Here is a 19,564-nt window from a genome sequence, read left to right as displayed (position 1 = left end):
CTCCATACATGAAGCTCTAACATTCCCCTGCTGCTAGGCTGGAAGCAGCACCATCACATCCAGATTCTGAATTACACTTGGAAAAGGTGCCAGTGTGATTTTTAACATCATCGAGCTGTTGGTGTTCATGTGTATAGGCAGAATATTCCTGCTGTAGAGAGGAAGTTTATGTCCTGGAGCAGTTTTGGAAAGGAGAAGTATGTTTGTGGTCAGGCACGTTAAGTACACCTTTGTACTTGGCTGTCATCTATTTCCAAACATTACCATGAAGCTTACCGGTTCTTGAATCAAACTAATACCCTCGGTAAACCGTGCAGAGGTGTTCTCTCTGCTGTTTGCTTCTTGAAACGATTGCTTAGACAAGTAAAATCAGGTAACGTATTGCTCCCCTGGCCAGTTTATTCTCCAAGAAGAAAGAGATAAACATCATGAAAATGCAAAGTCTTCCAGAATAGGATTTCATAAACATTTTCCTTTGCCAATTATAGCTACATATTAACTTATTTATTTGTTATCAGAGTTACAATCTTCTGTTACCTTTAGAGGTTTCTGACAGAGAAGCAGAGTACTGAAGATCTGTTGTCTCAGAAACCAAACAAACAGATCTGGAAGTGTCAGAAGCCTTCAGCACTTCAGGTGCTGGGTGGCTGTAACAAGGGGGCAAAGGTAACCCACGCTGGAATCTTGATAAGTGGGGTTTCCCTCAAAATGCATTTGACAACACCTGTACTGCTAAGGGAATCCAGAGCCTGTTTTCAGGAGGACGGACAGTCTGGAGAACGTGTTTTGCAGTCTATTGAGCCAAGGAAATCAGCATTCCCTTTGGGACGTTTTTCATCAAGTGTCAGTACGTAATAGATCTGATGGGAGAACAAATTAAGTCAGAATTAACCCAAGAATATTCTTTCTGCTTTGGCTTTTATAGCTCCGTTTGCAAATACGTACTTGCAGGATTAATACTGCTACAAGCAATTCTCTTGCTGCAGCCGTAGAGAAAGGTATTTTTGCAACAGACCTGTGGTAAGCGTTTTTATTACCACCTTCACCGTTCTCGCCAGCAAAGTCTCCACTTAGTGTTCAGCTGGCAAGTTACTCAACTTGGTAGCGCCCTGTCGCAGTGAAGCCTTCCAGGCGTCCCGGCGAGCGCCCACGTGCGTCCCCCTCCGATTCCTCCATCGCGGCGCCTGAACCGCACACGCCATCAACCACGGGGCTCAGCAGCCTGATACATTAGTGCTGTCACCTCTCTGGGGCTGAGATGTAGCACTTGGAGAGCCGTGCAGCTATATCTATGCTACTTTTTAGGTTGCTGGAATTATAAAATTAGATAGAAATGCACTTTTATCGGGCTGACTGATTTCTGTCCGTTGGGTTGGTGCTGTCAGTAAAACAACTTGCCAAAACATCTCTTGTCTTAACTAATGTTTTCCTCCCTCCCTCAATCAAGTGGTTATCATTGCAGCTATATGAAAGCTAAGTCGAAAACCTGTTCAGTTGGCCATTGTGTTCCTTGTGGAGCTTACCTGCTCACGTCAAGGATGTTGCGCTGTGTACCAGCCTTTGGGTACAGGATGTGCTTTCCAAACCACAGTCCTCTCTCTTCCTGCAGCCCTTGCAGAGCATACTCTGCTGCCTTCTATTTCTTCTTGCAGTAGTGGGGCAGTGCTGTCATCAATTTGTATCTCCATTAGTATGAAGGGCGTTAGGCAGGATCCAAGGAATCCTAGCAGGGCAGTGCTATGTGATGTTCCACGGTAAGACAGGCAAGATCATCCCACTGCTGTCCGTCTTCTTGAAACGTCAGCCGGTGGATCTGTCCTTCTTAGCGTCAATATCATCTGATGCAATGTTGTGGTAAGACTGATATTTGTATCAAGGATCTTTGTAAAGAGACAAAGCTTGGTTGTGGTTGTTCGTTTCACTCTGCTCAATGTTTGGTAATCAATCGGCAATCCCACACTTGGATGTCTCTTGCAGTTGCCTTGTGCCAGTGCCTCCCTGGTGAGTTGGTTAATACGTTTCAGTTGCAAAGAACACAGTTGCATATGATGTTGAAAATGCAGTGTCGAAAATCAGGTATCGCAGATTGAAGGCTCCTGGAACTGTCATAAAGCTGCTCCGAGAGCCCTGGGAGGCAGGAGGATTTCTGGGGGGAGGTTGGGAGGGAAGGAAGTGATAACAACTCTCTGTCACTGAAAGAGATATCAATAACTTCCGATGTATAAGTAAGGTTGGTACCATACTAAACAGGGGAAGTTTTATTTTGTTGGAGTATCATATGGCAAATGAGCTTATGTGTGTTTGGGTGGTTTTTTTTTGCAATTATCCCAACAGATTAGAAGAATTGTTTTTGATTTCCCCAAGTCATTCATTTTTCAGAGTTAGTGGTTTGTCATCTCTGTCTGATGAATTTCCATAGGAGCTGTAGCTCACAAATGCGATGAAAGACAGCAGTCTGGTTCTCTGGCATACCAGTTGGGATCTCATGGAGTTGTTTTTAGAAGCAGTAGGACTTGGATTCTCTTTCTTGCTAATCGTTGCTTGGATTTTTAGCAAAATCTCCAGTCTTCACTGCTAAGATCCGATGACTAACAAGGGCTGTTCACTTTTTGATAAGGAACCTGTGGTGTAGAAGGTGTGCTTGTTCTCAATAAGCTTTTTTTCTGCCCCTTATCATCTTTGAATGCAGCTGTATTATAGTCACAGTTCTACTTTTTTTCTTCATTATCTGAGACTAGAAAATGAAGGGAATGTTCTACTTAAATGTAGGTCATAAAGTAAATTAGGGCTGATTAATTATTTTAATGCCCTGTAGTTCTTCTTTGGTGTGACCAGTTCTAAAGAAAGATGAAACATTTAGGTATTCGTAGGAAACTGGTGCAATTCACCCAGAACAGGGATTTATTTTGTGTTTGGGGGCCTCGTGTGCATGTCCAGGTTTTTCACCAATGTTTGCTCCTGATCAAAAAAAAAAACACAACAACTTAAAATTATGCTATTTCAGTGGTGTTCTTCTTTCTGTCTTGATTACCCACAGTTTTTCCATGTTCCTTTTTAATCAAAAACCTTTAATGAACTGTGGTGATTTAAGGAAATGTTCTTTCCCAATCTGTTGTATGCCGGACTTTTAAGTGGAAGGGGCCTTTGTGTTTCAGATCGTCCTCTGTCACACTGACTGCACATGAAAGGCTTATTGGCCGGATAGCGAGCAGCCCTCATGCCTTAGGATGTACATGCTTTTTGATTTTCTGTATTGCTTTTCTGTTGTTTTGTGCTCTTCTTCTCTGACATTACCTCCACAATGTCTTTGTCATCTTTCATTTAGCTTCCGTACAACCTGGCATACCCGGGATGATGAAATTAGTTTCCAATCCCGTAGTCTTCCTCTTTTCAACACACTAATGCAACTTTGGAAGACCAGAGAATTACCTTTTTCATTCCCATTACGATTCTGCTAAGAAATTGCTCTTCTTCTGTCTTAGTGATGATATTTTCTTAAATTATTGTATGAGTTATCTTCGGAGGGTATGGTTTTACAAATGTGGAAGTCAGTTCTCAAACAAAAAGATACCATTGTTTCAGCATGCCCTAAAGACAGCTTATGGCCTAGAATCCCAGGCTAGGTTTTATTTCCAGTTCCACAGTTTGTGACCCTGGGGCAGTGCCGAAGGAACGTGCTGAGCAGAAGACTCAGGGCTCACCTCTGTCCTCCCTGGATGCCAGGTAAAGATCTGCTGCACGTCCTGGGCTTGATCCTACAGCCATCGCTCACAAAAGAAGAATTTTCTTTAAAACAATTTAAAAACTGGAGAATTTTGCACAGAAGAGAACATAGGTCACCATGAGTTTATACGTGCAGCCTGCATGGTGAGCCCAATCTTTGTCTGCACCCGTGCTTGTTCGGAGCAAGGGAGGCTTCATCTGGCAGTTGATGCCCAAGTGGTGAAAATTTGGGGATTTCCTACCTCAAGAGTCACTAGCAGACAGAGGATGTTTAAAATTACACCTAGCACCAGTCCTTGCATGCTGTTCTCCAACTCTTGGTGCTGTGTACTGCACTTCTTACTCTCCAGCAGGTTCTCTGTGATTTTTCCTCAATAACAGATAATTATTTTAAAGCGTGTTGCGGCTCTCTTGCTTAAAACTTTTTCTTTATTTTTTTTTAATTTTCCACAACAGACTTTATGTATCTGTCGTGAAGTCTGTGTGGCATTACATCTAGAGAGAGAAAAATACTTGGTTTTGCGGTGCTGTACTCTTTTATATAGTTTGTTGATCCAGGTGATGACTAAATATTTTTTGCTTTTTTTCTTCTGCTGTTAGGTCACCTGGTGTGACCAGGTGATTTTAATATAATTAATAGCTGAGCTTTATTGATGTGGTATGTAGGGCAAATGTGCCTGCTAATGACTCATGTTTCTGTTTAAAAAAAAAATAAAAAATCCAGGTCATAAAGCATAAAGACAGATTGTCTCTGAGGAAGGCATCCTTTCCCTTTGAGAGAAGCAAATTTCAAATTGATAATATGTGGTAAAAACTCACGCTGACACTTCTCTACCCAAGACAAGACAGGACAGGCCAAGAATTAAAGTATTTCAAGACAACGTTTCTTGTGACAGTAAATAATACATTTTGGAAGGGTGTCCAGCCCATATTTACTTCTGCTTTCTCTTAACTCCTCTTGAATATATTTGGTTTTTCTTTTCCTGCCCATCCTTGAGGATGAATGGATTACTGTCTGGTTAAGATTTTAATTTTTACTAGTGCTTAGGTTAACTAGCTTTTGAAGTCCACTTCTGAGGACTTGTAATGGTCACTGGGGTATCGGGATGCTGGCACTGGAGCTGCCACGGGGTTCGTGACGGCCGTAGCTCTCGTTGTAAGAGCCTCCAGCTCGTGCTGCCCAAATTTTGTAACCTGGCCTGGCGCAGGGGTGGCAGCGAGGCCTTCCCGTGATAGCGCGCCTTGCCCTTGACCAGATGTTGGATTTCTTTTCCAACCTTAATGATCTCTGACTGCAGAGGGAGGAATCCTTCAGGAGAAGCAGTTTGGCTGGAGGCAGTCAGGAGTCCTGAGCCCGGTGGCTGCCAGGAGCAGGGCCCAAGCCACGGACATTTGCTTCTGCCGTGCTCAGGGGACAGCCACGGCCGTTGGCTGCATCCCGTGGGCTCAGGGCCTGCCAGGCACACACCCCGTTAAATAAATTAAAGTGGAAATAGTCTTCATTCTTTTCTAGCAGGCACCAGCGTTGGAAGGTGAGGGTGAGATTTACAGAAGCGCCCGAGTCGCTCTTTTAAATAAGACGCGAGCTCAAAAGTTGGCTGCATACTTCTGAAAATATTATGAAGAATCTTAGGCTAATGTACACAGATATGTAGATATCTGTTTAATTTGAAGGAGTATATATTTGCTTAAGAGTCAGCGTGCTGTGTTTTATTTTCGTAAATTGTCTCGAGCTGCCTTTATGTGAAAAATGCCCTCGCCAAAATAATACCCAGACGCAGTCAGGCAGTTGCAGGTCTCAGCCCCACCACAGGAGCACCAGACACTAGCAGTGTGTGCTACAACCTGGGCAAACCGCTGTTAAAATCCTCACAGTGGCCTTTTGGAGTGACTTAGCTTAAACTAGGATATCGTTTTAAATCTTCTTTTTGTCCTCATAATTTTTAACATGAAGACCTCATGATTATCCCATGAAGATAAGTTTGCTACAGGCTATTTTCCGTCTCAATTAAATTTTCAAACAGTTGCTGGGAAGTCATCTGGCTCACACAAAAGACCTTCAAGAGAGTGTTACGAACCATTTGAAATAGTATTTCCTGCTACTTAACCGCCAGATCAAACTTTCAATGTTACTCCTGTAGTATATGAAATAAAAATGGGTGACTATGTCCCCCCTTTTTCTGAGCAGGACAGGAACAACTTTGTACTTTTGAGCTGTACGACTTCACAGAAAGTGTCATTTCTCCTCAGTATCAAGGACCTCGAGGACCTCTTGTTGCTGCCCACAGCCAAGTCACCTTCCCAACTCAGGTCTTCGCAGTGTGCCTGGCTTATTTTGCTTTTCAGAAACCATATCCTTATCACGTCTGATGAGGGCGGCTGGTAGATCGAGAAACAGCCATATTTTATTAATGTAGTATTTGACAGCTGTTAGCTAGTGAAACTAGAGATTGGTGTCCCTTCGACTAAAAGGGGTGCACCTGATACCAGTCGCAGAGAGCCCAATTAACCCAGGCTGTATATCGCTGAATTAGCCCGCTGGCGGGTTGGCTGGGCTGCTGGAAATTGGCTGCACTGAAACTTTCAGACAAAGTTTGCTGATTATTTTGATACTCAAATGGTCTTTTGCTAGCACGTATGGGACTTCCCCAACTGAAATATAAACATGTCCAAAGCATCGCTCTCTTCCTAGGGGTGATTAATGTCCATCTCTGCATTCTTGCCACTGAGCTGATAGTAGTTCAGTGGGTTAGTGGGTTTTGTGGGGCACTGGCACGTGTTTTGCTTGTGTTGGGAAGCAGCTTTAGCAAACTAGCACACCTCTTGTACTTGTTCCTACCCCACCTCTCCCACTCTCCTGCTCTTTCGCCATTAATTAGTGGGAGCAAATAATGCCATTGGGGTTGATTCTTCATTGGACACCTGTGCAGTAATTGATAAATGATGCTTTCTGTGGGGTATTCTGGGCAGGATTCACTGCTGCTTGAAAGAATATTCATTATTAAAAGATCAAAAATCTGCTAAAGTGAACTTGATCGGTTAGAGGAAACTAAAGCAGCTGTTTTATTTTATTACAGTGTTGCCTGTCCTCAGTAAATTGCATGATGTGATGTTGCTGATATCTCATCTGTGTGGCATTTTAACTCTACTAGCTGTACTTTTGAGAAATAGTGGTGGGTTTTTTTGCTATTTAATGAACTGTGATGTTATTTGTCTTTATCAAAAGACAGCCAGCAAGACGGTCTGTTGTGCTTATGAGACGTTGTATAATGAAAAGTAAATTAATCACATTCAGTAAGCCAATTCTTTACATGAGATAAAAACATTGCTGTAGCAGTATAACCAGCTCTTCTAAAAACAAATATTTGATAGTGTTTCTATGGTAAAGTTTTCTGTTTATCGGGAAAGTTTTTGTTTAAAAAGTGAAGCTAAATTTATACACTTATTTATTTGGTCTGGTGAATTATTTCTCTGATGTTACTTGTACTTTTCTCTTTCAGGAAATCCACGACTTATTTAAAGATTATGAAATAAAGTATTGTTATGTGGACAGAAATAAAAGAACAGGTAAGAAATTAAAATCTTCCGGTGTCACACATTCCAATTCTGTGATGAAATGAGTGAGGAATATCATCTGCTATGCACGCCCCTTGGCTGTACGCTTTGCCAGCCTCTTCTGAAGCCAGTGGAGAATTGGAAACTCTATTGATAGTAGTGAGAAGTAGGTTGGCCCTGCATGGTATCTGTCAGGCATATTCCCCTCAGTCAGTTTCTCTTTGAGACTAATCTAACCTCAACTGTCCAAATTCCTTTGAAAAACTGATCCTGAGGCTTCTCTTAGGACAAACCTTCACATGTGCATATGATGTGATCAGAGGAAAACGCACCTAGCTCCAGATGCATTTGTTTCAGGTAACATGAGCCTGAAGCAATTTAAAAGGATACTTAAGTCTTTGAAGGAAACATTGCCCTGAATTAAATCTTTTATTGTCTAAGTCAGATCTTCCATTTACAAATCAATTCTCTGTGTAGGGGAATCATGGATTTTTAGCACTTCTGAGGTACAGAGATGGACAAATGTTCCTGTACATCCAGATTGTCATAGATAATACAGTCTGGATTACCTCAGGAGGTAAGCTTGGATTGAAGGACAAATGTGGTGACTGTGGCAGATTGCTATCAGGATTTTGCTTAGATATCTGACACCTGCCCTCATAGGACTGTGTTTGCTGTAATGGGAATTTTTTAAAAATACAACTATTAAAATCTCCTGGGTTACAGCATCTTAACTTGGTGATACACAAAGAAGTTCTTCTGGAGGTTCTTACAGGCCCACCTCTTGAGCCTGCCCAGGTCCTTCTGGATGACATCTCTTCTCTCCAGCGTGTTGACGACACCACACAGCTTGGTGTCATCAGCAAACACGCTGAGGGTGTGCTCAATCTCACTGTCCACGTTGCCAGCAGAAATGTAAAATAGTACTGGTCCCACTGCTGACCCCTGAGGGGCACCAGTCATCCCTGGTCTCCACCTGGACTTTGAGCCATTGACTGCAGCTCTCTGAGTGCAACCATCCAGCCAATCCTTACCCTCTGAGTGGTCCAGCCATCCATCAAATCCATGCCTCTCCAATTTGGAGACGAGGATGTCATGTGGGACAGTGTCAAAAGCTTTGCACAAATCTACGGGGATGACATCGGTTGCTCTTCCCTTATCCACCAATGCTGTAAACCCATCATAGAAGGCCACCAAATTTGAGAGGCATGATTTGCCCTTAGTGAAGCTGTGTTGGCTGCCACCAGTCACCTCTCTGTGGTGATGGGCGTAGATATTGTAGTGTGAACTACTTGTGTAAGGAACTCCATTTGTATTGATTTTTTTTAGATACATTTAATGTCTTTTTAGTTTGATGGTTAGAACTTGTAGATCTCTGAAGACCTTCCCAATGAGATCTTGTAAAATTTTCCAGAGTAAAAACAGTGTTTTCACTTGATTACACAAACTAATTTAGAATAGCAATAAACACAAGGAAGAAGCCTTAAATGACCTCAGAACATTTTGAAAAAGCATTTTTATCTTAAAAACGATTGAGTCTCTTTTAAATTCATTGCATTTATCCATTTATTCTATGTAAGTATTCCTAAATTACCATGTGTTATGCTGTTACAGAAATATGTCAAAATGCTGGATTGCAAAGTAAGTAATGTAGATAGCCCAGGAGTATTTTAATCTGTGTGAGAACCAGATTGTTGATTTCCATGCCTTCTCACCTATATCTGATTATCGATACATCTCTTGCGTTACTACAAATTGTAAAATCCACTGCGAATGCATTGTTTGTATGTTTGTTCAAGTTAATTGCTTCAGGATGTGTAACAACATCCCCCTTGACTAGAACAGCAGAACTGAGATCTCAAATATTACATGTTTGCCACCAAGGTTTTACTTGCTTCTTTTTCTTTGCTACAGGATAGTTACAGTTACAGCACGGATCTTGCTTTAAGAACCCTGTGAATGTTTATATTTTATTTAGAAATCCTCGTTTAGACTGTTTTAACTTCTGGTTATTTAGACATGAAAGAAAATGTTAGCATTTCTGCCTCTGAATGGTGTCATCTTACAATTCATTGCTTTTTTCACATGTGCAGTGATGTTAGTGGAAACGGATGATTAATAGGTGATCTGGAATAAAAGATGTTTTCTGTTTAAAGAATAATCTTGCAACCAGAGCTTCCTGGAGTTGAATTTCAGGAAGCGATTGTATTGCAGTATGGTAGGTTTTGCTGTGACTAGCACAAATCTACCCGTAGTCATGGTGTGGTAATTGATAGCAAGGAAGGCAGAAAGCTAAAATAAAATAAAATAAATGCTGTGTTTAAAGGGAAAAAAATAAAAATCATTGTATAAGTAATTGTACTAGGACATCTGATTTATGACAAAGAATTCTGTGCTGCTGTTAGGTTCAGGATAACTAGGAATATTGTGTGCTTTTTGGCTCTTACAAAAGTGGTAATTGTGTAGTGAGGAGGAAAGCATTGTTTATACTTGTTTCTGGACAACTGAGACTCCAAATTTGGGTGTAGGATAAGAAAATATGGTTAGCACAGTTTTCAGGCTGTGGTTTCAGACAAGTTGCTTGCACTGAGCAGTGTTGTTGCTGCCAACTTGCTTCTTTTGCCTTTGGACCTTTCTAACTGGGCTCCTTATTTTTCTATCCTGTTTGTGAGTATCCACTGTGAGAGAAGTCAGGAGAGGCAAAGTGGAAATGGAGAAAACTTCCTGCTCTGCCTTCAAGAGATGTAGGGAGAATTGATTTTGCCCTGTTTGGATGTGTTAAGGTGGCCAGCGTCCTTATGGCAAAGCTTGAGTGCTCAGGGAGGTTGTGGTGTGTGGGCACTGGGCTGTGCTTGGCATGGCTATGTGGTGCAAGCAGAGCTTTCCTGGGGTGTTTCTGCCTTGCATTAAGTTACCTGCAGGCAGGACTGTGATATTTATTCAGTGTGGCAGACACTTAGGGTGGCATTTGAAGACTTGAGGGTAAAGCCTGAGACAAAGTGTGAAGGAATAACAATACCTTATGTGGGTTAGCTTTCCAGTTTCATTTTCAAGTTAGAATGTTTTAGCTTTTTGAGTTCTTCCCAAAGAAATTAATTCTAGACATGTGTAGGAGCAGTTTAATGTTTTATGCATACAAAGGCTTGAAGTGTAAATATGGCCTCAGGGCTGAACAATGGGTATTATTAAGTTTCCATTGGTCTCTGTGGGAGAACAGCATACAGGAAATCAGCAGGAAACGACTAAAAGATACTTCATCACAATTCATAGTGGTTCTCAAAATTACATTTTATTGAGAAAAGTTCTTTTATTAAGAAAAGGTTGCACATAGACAAGTTCATATAGCAAGTGTGGGGTGTTGCAGAATTCTCGTCCGCAGCTGATGGCACCATCTGCTCCTCTGTAGGACCGTCCCGTAGGATGTTGCTGCGTCTCCAGCGGTGCGTCAAGGAGAGGCGGCCAGGAGCGTGGCATCATGGGCTCGTGTCCATGTCCAGTGCTGAGGCTAGCAGAGAAGCAAAAGCACTAACAAGAGAACCCCTGTGTGTTGTGCCACCCCCCTCCTGGGCCCACCCTGTCACCAGCCCCACTGTGATGTGGCCGTGACATCAGTGGGGCTGGTGCCAGTGGCACAATATGGGAAGGAACTGGGTGTTGACCTTCCTCAGCATGTGGCCATGGAGTCCAGGGATCTCTCCTGTAGAATGTTGTCGTGTCATGGGCTCGCGTCCGTGTCTAGCAGTGAGGCTAGGAGAGAAGTACAGGCAACAAGAGAACCGCCATGTCTAATACCCGGCCTCTCCTGGGCCCACCCCATCACCAGCCCCACTGTGATGTGGCCTGACATCACCAGGGCCTGTGCCAGCGGCACAATGTGGGAAGATTGGGAGTTGACCTTCCTCAGCATGTGGCCACGGAGTCCAGGGATCTCTCCTGTAGAATGTTGATGTGTCATGGGCGCGTGTCCATGTCCAGCGCTGAGGCTAGGAGAGAAGCAAGTACGGGCAACAAGAGAACTGCCATGACTAACACCAGGCGTCTCCTGGGCCCACTGTGATGTGGCCGTGACATCAGTGGGGCTGGTGCCAGCGGCACAATATGGGAAGGGACTGGGAGTTGACCTTCCTTATCATGTGGCCATGCAGTCCAGGGATCTGTCCTGTAGAATGTTGACGTGTCATGGGCTTGCATCCATGTCCAGCAGTGAGGCTAGCAGAAAAGCAAGTACGGGCAACAAGAGAACCGCCATGTCTAACACCAGGCCTCTCCTGGGCCCACCCTGTCACCAGCCCTACTGTGATGTGGCCTGACATCACCAGGGCCTGTGCCAGCGGCACAATGTGGGAAGGGACTGGGTGTTGACCTTCCTTATCATGTGGCCATGGAGTCCAGGGATCTCTCCTATAGAATGTTGACATGTCATGGGCTCGTGTCCGTGTCCAGCGGTGAAGCTAGGAGAGAAGCAAGTACGGGCAACAAGACATCAGTGGGTCGGGTGCCAGCGGCACAGTATGGAAAGGGACTGGGTGTTGACCTTCCTTATCATGTGGCCATGGAGTCCAAGGATCTGTCCTGTAGAATGTTGACGTGTCATGGGCGCGTGTCCGTGTCCAGCGGTGAGGCTAGGAGAGAAGCAAGTACGGGCAACAAGAGAACAAGAGTACGAGAACAAGAGAACGCCATGTCTAACACCAGGCGTCTCCTGGGCCCACTGTGATGTGGCCGTGACATCAGTGGGGCTGGTGCCAGCGGCACAATATGGGAAGGGGCTGGGTGTTGACCTTCCTTATCATGTGGCCGTGGAGTCCAGGGATCTGTCCTGTAGAATGTTGACACGTCTCCAGCGGAGTGCTGGAAGAAGGCTGTAGCCATGGTCTTGCTCTGTCCTTTTCCAGGATTCTATCTGTAATAATAAATAAAAAAAACAGCTGGAGGGGAGCGGCCGCCCTTCATTGCCATGGAGGGCCTCTCCTCTCCCTCCTCAGCCCACACTCATCTGGCTACTCCTCTGCCAGACTGGCCGGCCTGGCCTGCTGTGGCCCTTTTATAGCCGCCAGGGCTGGCTGCACCATGGGCTCCCCCTGTGACATGGCCACCGCCAACATTCTGTCCCCTGTGACACGGCCATGGCATCACCAGGACCCGTGCCCACTGAGCAGAAGAAGCGGTTAAATAAAATAAAGTAAAATAAAGTAAAATAAAAGTGTAACAAGAACCAACAGCCACTTGTAATTCTGGGGAGGGAAATTCAGCAGCTGTAAGATCGGTCTGAAGATCAGCAGCTCAGCAAAGGTTAAAAGAGCATCAAATCCTGCAGGTGCTGCCTACCCACTGCCACATTTTAAAGATTTGTGTGGTACTTGCTGCTGAGATTTGTGGGCTTGAAGGGTCAATTCCAGCAGGAAAATGTTTGCTGTCTGGAGGTGATACTTCACACTTTGGGTATGAAAGATGTCCAGTGCCCAACCCTGTGTCCGCAAGTGCCTGACAGTGCTGAGGATGCCTCAGCCAGAGCTGTAGACTTGCATCTTTCTTTCTCTTACGTGAACCAAAGATTTTGCCAGTGGCTGCAAGCTTTTTGCCAGCAAAACCCGAACATCAGGAAACATTTTGGTGCTGTGCACAGGCTGCCCAGAGAGGTGGCTCAGCCTCTGTCCTTGGACATCTTCAAAAGACGGCTGGGCATGGTCATGGGCACCCAGCTGTGGTGGTCCTGCTTGAGCAGGGGTTGGCCTCCAGCCTCAGCCGGTCTGTGATTCTGCAATTTTGGGAAATATCCTAGAGACTCAAAATGCAGAAAAGATGCGGTAAATCCCTAGTGAGAATGTATGGATGCTGCCTTCAGAGAAATGTAGTTGAATCACCAATATGTTGACCTAAGTAGAAAATGTAATTACTTCTTGTTTCCCTGATGTAAAATTCTGTTGTGTTACATGTAGTGAGGTTTTGTATATCTACGTTTCTCAGATTTTTAAGTATATATTGCAGCATTTCTTTTTATGTACTGTGTCTTCAGAGTAAATCCCAAACTCTTATTTTTCCTCTGACTTCTACTGCTGGGTTTTGTGTTGTTTTTTCTTAGAGGCGAGGGGGGCTATAGTGCTTATTTGTAGAGTAATAAGCGATGTAATTTGTTGTGGTCTCTTACAGCATTTGTTACTCTGTTAAATGGAGAGCAGGCTCAAAATGCGATTCGGAAATTTCACCAGTATTCTCTTCGGGGAAAAGAAATATCCGTGCAACTCCAACCAACAGATGCTTTGCTGTGCATCACTAATTTGCCCATTTCGTTTACGTTAGAAGAGTTTGAAGAACTTGTGCGTGCTTATGGCAATGTCGAGAGGTGTTTTTTGGTGTATAATGAAGTTACTGGCCATTCCAAGGGCTATGGTTTTGTGGAATATATGAAGAAGGACTCTGCTGCGAAGGCGAGACTGGAACTTCTGGGGAAACAGTTAGACGAGAGCACTCTCTTCGCGCAGTGGATGGATGTGAACCAGCTGACCACAAGTCTTATTCACTCCAAGTGCCTTTGTGTGGATAAATTGCAAAAAGACTACACTGATTCAAAAGAACTGATGCAGGCTTTCTCCCTGAAGTATAAACCTGTATTCTGCCAGGTATGTTGAATATGTATCTTTTGGAAGATCAAGGTCATGATTTAAACACTTCTGTATTGGTGTACTTCACTGCTTGCTGTCTTATCCTTTTATTTACCACTCAAGTGGTGAGTGAACATGCATCTGCATTGCAAAATACGTTGTGGTACAAACATTTTATTGGTCTGGGTTCACAGTGATTGTTACGTGTCATCTGGGAATTCTGCAGGAGACCACTCCCGTTAAGCACCAGTAAAATGTTTATAGCACATCCCCTTCTCATGTATTTTATGGAAAATGATTTCAGAAATATTTTAGAGAGCTTCTAAAGTAAATGTTGCTGATGGTTTTATTGCTCAGTAAAGCAAGCCAGAGCATGTGAATACTGTAAGTGCAACAGTTCAGGGAGATCAGGAAGAATAAATGTATAAAATTAACACATTTAAGAAACCTCTGCAAATATTATATGAGTTTTTCCTTAAATGGGGAAAATGAGTCTTGATGGGGATAGAAGTGCTGCATCTTTTGGAAAGCTTGCAGGTGCAGAAGAGGTGGATCCTTGCTAGCCTTTGCATGCGTAAAGGTTTCCTTTCTGTCTTTATGGCTTGTGAGATACTAGACCACACAAAATGTTGCTTGTAGAAGCGCTGCAGACAAACATACCTAGACAGACAGTAAAAAGAAAGCTTTGTTTGTAGTCACAGTTGGGTATGATTTCACTTGTTTTTTGTTTTCTTAAGTATCTGGGAAGGCTGCTTAGGGATTAGCTTCAAGTAAGGCCTGATCCACCTGTAGGCCAGCACATTTTCCTTAGTGCTATTTCGGAGCCCCAGTAATTTGTTGTCAGCACCATATCCTTATACTAGCTTGATCCAAGTACATGGGGAGAGGAATAAATTGCAAGTAATTCTTTCCAGAAACTGCCCATCCCTTGTTATTTTGTACTCGTGTCTGTTTCCCGGATTGAACGTATCTGACTTCTGTTTCGCTTCACTGCTTGCTAGGGTGAGCAGCCTGTGCTCCCCACTATTTTCTTCTGAAATAAGGTATTGCGTGCTATAATGAAGTCACTTGCCTAATCTTTTTTTTTAATTAGCTAAATACATCGATGTTTTAAAGTCTTATAGTTTGGGGCATTCTTCCAGCTGTCAGATAATCCAGAGGCTGTTCTCAGCTTCCCCAGCATTATTTATCAAGATATGTGTGTTCTGTAGAGCTCTTTCTGGAGGTGAGTCTTTAGCAATGGCATTGAAGATTTTATAACCTCTCTTTTCTTGTAAATCTCTGAGATTTTTATTTCAGTTGTTACTGTAAGTTTATGCAGCCAAACTGTTGGGAATAGGCTGTGGATTTTTCTCCAGTAAAATCTATAGAGGTTTTTACTTTTCTGCTTCACAACCAGTGTCAGTGGGTCATTTCTGATCATTTTGGGAGTGGATATTTTTGCCTAAGCTTTACTCCCCCCCCTTTTCACTCCCATTTTTTTGTTTGATTTAAATCTGCTCATTCTGTTATAAAACGCTGCAAACAAAGGACAGAGCATTGTTTGACAAGTAAGCCTGTTTCCAGTCTGCTTGATTGATCAGTCTGGCATCTTCTGTTGGCACTAAATGCAGCCACAGACTTCAGATTCTCCTAAAAGGCAGTATGTAGCAGTAGAATTTGCATTGTTGTATGTTTCAACAGCTATCATGCAGTCTGATGAATGACATTTGTGTTATTGTAGGCTTGAAAACTGAACAATAAAGAGTTTATAATTCTTATCCTGAAAAAAAAAATAATTAAAAAAATAATAAATAATAAAAATAAAAATGTAGAACACAGCTGTATTTAAATTCTTCTTCTCACCCTTTTTATTTTGTTAAATAACTGTTAAATATATTTCACAACTCAGGTTCTCCATGAGATTACATGGAAGTTAAGGTGGTAATTCAAGTAGACACAGCACGCATGCCATATCTAATATGAAGCTATGATACTTACATTTAGCACATTTGAAAAAGAAACATAGTAATTTGGGTAGGCATTAACATAGTACGTCAACTTTTAGCAAAGTATTTTGCAGGGGATAGGTGAAAATATTTCAAGATGGTTCCTGAAATTCTCCGTTTTGCTCAGTGTGTTGTGAAATGTTGTTTCAGTTTGCTCAGGATGAAGACAGCTGTATTGGCGACTTTGCAGTGGTTGAGTACGAAACTGCAGAGCAGGCTGAGAAAGTGCAAGAAGTCACCGATGGCATGATTATCAAAGGGAAGAGAATCCAGGTGTCCTACTGTGCTCCAGGAGCGCCAGGCAGAAGCACGTTAGCAGCACTTATAGCAGCACAAAGGATGGTAAGATTTTGCAAAACTGTTTTCAGAATGAGTTTGTTATACCTTGAGCAACATGTGTTGTGTGAAAGGGATTCACTGCTTTGCATTACAAAAAGTAGCCAAGCTTCTGGAAGCCTTAGTTGTTTGGGGTTTTTGTTTGGTTGTTTATCGTTTTTTATCTGGTCAGCCTAACTCAGTCTCTTTCCTAGGCTAAAGAAGGCAATATACTGCAAGGAGGAAGGGTGAAATATGGCTAGAAGATATTACAAAGTTACACTTGCATAGCTTTGGGATTTCATTAAAATCAATTTTCTGCAACAGAAGTTGTTCTAGTTCAAAACAAAAGGAAATTAAGGTGGAGACATTTGATGAGCTAAAACAGAGTTTTAGTTTTGGTTTAAAACAGACAAGAATTTGTCAATTTTAAGATAAATTTCAAGGTAGGAGAAATAGTTTAATTTCATGCTCAATATAGAAGAAAGCTTTTTATACCCACTTGTCATATCAAATTATTTCCTAGAAAATGGGATTTGATAAGTGTTACAAGAAGCTGTCTTAAAAGTAGAAGCAGAACAGTTTCATTACTTCTGAGAGTTTTAGCCCACATCTTCATAAAAGAGATGCGTGGTGCTATTACAAGATAGCATGAGTTGTTGTTAACACTGCCTCTCGTATCCTCCTTTATTGATAACACTTTCTTGGTTAAAAGGGAAAAAAAGAAATGCCTCTCAGGAAAACAATACAGTTGAAGTTTTGGAGGAGTAGTTTGTTAGTTGTTTCATTTGAGGGAAAAGGAGCAGGGGAGAGGGAAGCAGATGACTGGATTACTTTTTTGTGTAAAATAAAATATGTACGTTAATGTTACACAACTTTCAGCTCTTTGTGATCCAAAAAATAATAATTTGTAATGTGTAAGTTGCCATGTTGACCTGTGATTTATGCCTTTAGCTACTCCCAAAAATCTTGGAGAGGGGGTGGAAACATCGAGATGCTGTTATATATGTTAGGGAGCAACAGAAAAAGTGTGAAAGTAAAAATGTAGTAAAGGTGAAGAAAGACAGGTGAGAAGGACAACACTCATATTACCAGAGGAGAGGTAGTGCTGGAAGGTATTGCCAGTTAGCTCTAGAGAACAAAAGTGGATGGAGTTGATTGTTTAGGTTTGGGATTTGGATGTTGGAACTTTGATCTTTATGATTCCTTACTCAAGGAAATAGATTTTTTCCAGGGATGTAAATGCATTGTTCGTTATCTCCTGTTTGTAACATTTTTGTATCTCTCAATTTGAGATGAGAAACAATAGAAAAGGATTGCTTCCAGAGCCGAATGCAGTGCAGATTATGAAAAGTTTTAACAATCCAGCAATGTTGCAAATACTACTGCAGCCCCAGTTGCGTGGACATGCTGTTAAACCTGGTAAGTTGTTTTACAAAGGGGTTAATAAAGAAACCCTGTTCTTAGTGAGACAAGGCTTTCTGATAAGGAGAGAAGCACCTATACTCTTTCAGAATCCGTGTAGACACTGTGTCTGTGTAGATACTTTATTACATTGTATAAAATGTAAAAAGATGATTTGATAGGTTATTGTGTCTGGGTAGAATATAGTGTTAGCTGTAGAAATGTTCTTACATTAATTCTGTGGTCTCTCAGTGTCATTCAGAATTAGGCTTAAAATGAAGTGTCTTTTGCAGATTTAATTAAAATTGCAACTTTAAATCTGATTTGGGATTTGAATTTGCAGTCTGAGAGTCTCCTCTTGATTCCAGTTTAAAGTCATTATTCTCTTGTATGCTACCATTGTTGTACACAACAGTAAGAACAGCATTAGCCCAAAGCATTCTCTGCCATCCCATTAGGATGGATGTGAATAAATGTTTTAAGCAATCATCGTATTCCAGATAGTGACGGTATTAGGAGTAGGAGTGGAGACGGATAATTTGAAGACTCAAGTGGAGGACAGCTAAGTTTGTGATGTAAATACTACAGTATTTACATATACAATACATTTATTTACAAGTACAATACATTGCTTCTCACTTCTCCGTATTCACAGTAACATCAGAAGATACAAAGACTGTGTGGGAAGTGACTATGCGTTTCAAAGCACCTTGGCTAATGCCCTGGTCTGGCAATCAGCTGCAGGCATTTCTGCCTCGGAGCTAAACTGCCAGCTTTAGAGGAGCTCCATGAAAGTACTTTTGATCTCTAATGTGTTGTTAATTGCAGATCAAAGCTGTCTGCATTGAAAGGTTTCGTTATAATGCCCCATAGTATACTGGAAAGTTTTGTGGATACCAAATCTAAAAAATATAGAATAACTATTATAAAGATCATTACTTGCCTAACTTATAAAGTCACTGCAACTTTTTCTTGTTTCTAAAACAGTTCTTGGAACGACTGCAGGTTTTCCTCACCTTATAAATACAGCAGTTGGCCCTCCTTTTCTACAGCTGAATAAAGTTCATCAGGTAGGTGTCAAAACAGTTGTTTCTGGAGATCTCAGCATGAAAGATACTTTAAATTTTTCAAAAAATTGCAACTAAGATCAAGTGAGCTTACTAAAGCAGTCTTTTAAAAAACACACTCTATGATGAGGTTCCTACGGTGATGTAAGAGCAGGAGATTGCTTGCTATTCACAAGTGACGTATTTTACCTTAGCCTAGCTTTTTATTTGCTAACACCTGCTGATGTAGCAATAACTGAAAAAAAAAAAGTCAAGCTACTTACATGTGCTTCATACAGAAACTTAATTGTTTTATTTTATTCAAGCCAAGAAGTTTAACGTCAATGTTTTCATTTTAAAGCTCGAAAGAATTTTGATTTTAGCACATTTTGATGTGCTATAAATGCCATAAAAATAGTAACTTGCAAATGTTAGCTCTTAGTAAAAAACAGAACAAACAACAACAAAAGCAAAACAAAACAAAGGGCTACAGGCTGCTTCAGGTGTTCTCAGAGTATCTATAATTCAGCGTAAAGTTGATGGGACTTCCATATGGACTCTGGAATTTCTGAAAGTTCCTATAAGGGATATTGGGCATGAACTTGTCCTAGAAAGTAGTGAGAACAGGCTAACATAGCGCCCATAACCGTAGCTGTTAATTTGGCCAGTGTAGCTTCCACCTTATGTCGAGGTTCTGTCAGAGATTTCTCCAGCTCTGCCAGGAGCCAAAATATGTAATTAATGTTAACAGAGGGGGATATTCCTAAGCCTCCTTGAGGGACTAGTCAATTGTTTTGACTTACTATTTCTGATGTTTCAGAAATTCCCATTTAAAAATCCACTTCGTTATTAGTTCTTGTTTGTGCTGTTCTTTTGGCAAACATAGACTTAATAGATCTTTAAAAAGACTAAATTAAAATACAGAGTTACT

The 19,564-nt window shown here is 41.8% G+C and overlaps 1 protein-coding gene across 1 annotated transcript in view; it reads left to right on the top strand.

The window, feature by feature from the left end:
• RAVER2 (ribonucleoprotein, PTB binding 2) overlaps window positions 1–19,564 on the top strand; it is a 38,385-nt gene that overhangs the window by 4,248 nt on the left and 14,573 nt on the right. Inside the window, exons 3-7 of the mRNA XM_032192218.1 lie at window positions 7,224–7,290; window positions 13,429–13,898; window positions 16,019–16,210; window positions 17,479–17,605; window positions 18,575–18,657. Of these exons, the coding sequence (XP_032048109.1) occupies window positions 7,224–7,290; window positions 13,429–13,898; window positions 16,019–16,210; window positions 17,479–17,605; window positions 18,575–18,657 (939 nt within the window). The remainder of the gene's footprint in view (window positions 1–7,223; window positions 7,291–13,428; window positions 13,899–16,018; window positions 16,211–17,478; window positions 17,606–18,574; window positions 18,658–19,564) is intronic.

Source organism: Aythya fuligula, chromosome 8 (assembly GCF_009819795.1).
Source record: "Aythya fuligula isolate bAytFul2 chromosome 8, bAytFul2.pri, whole genome shotgun sequence".
NCBI classification, from domain to species: Eukaryota; Metazoa; Chordata; class Aves; order Anseriformes; family Anatidae; genus Aythya; species Aythya fuligula.
This window is presented reverse-complemented; position numbering and strand designations above follow the sequence as displayed.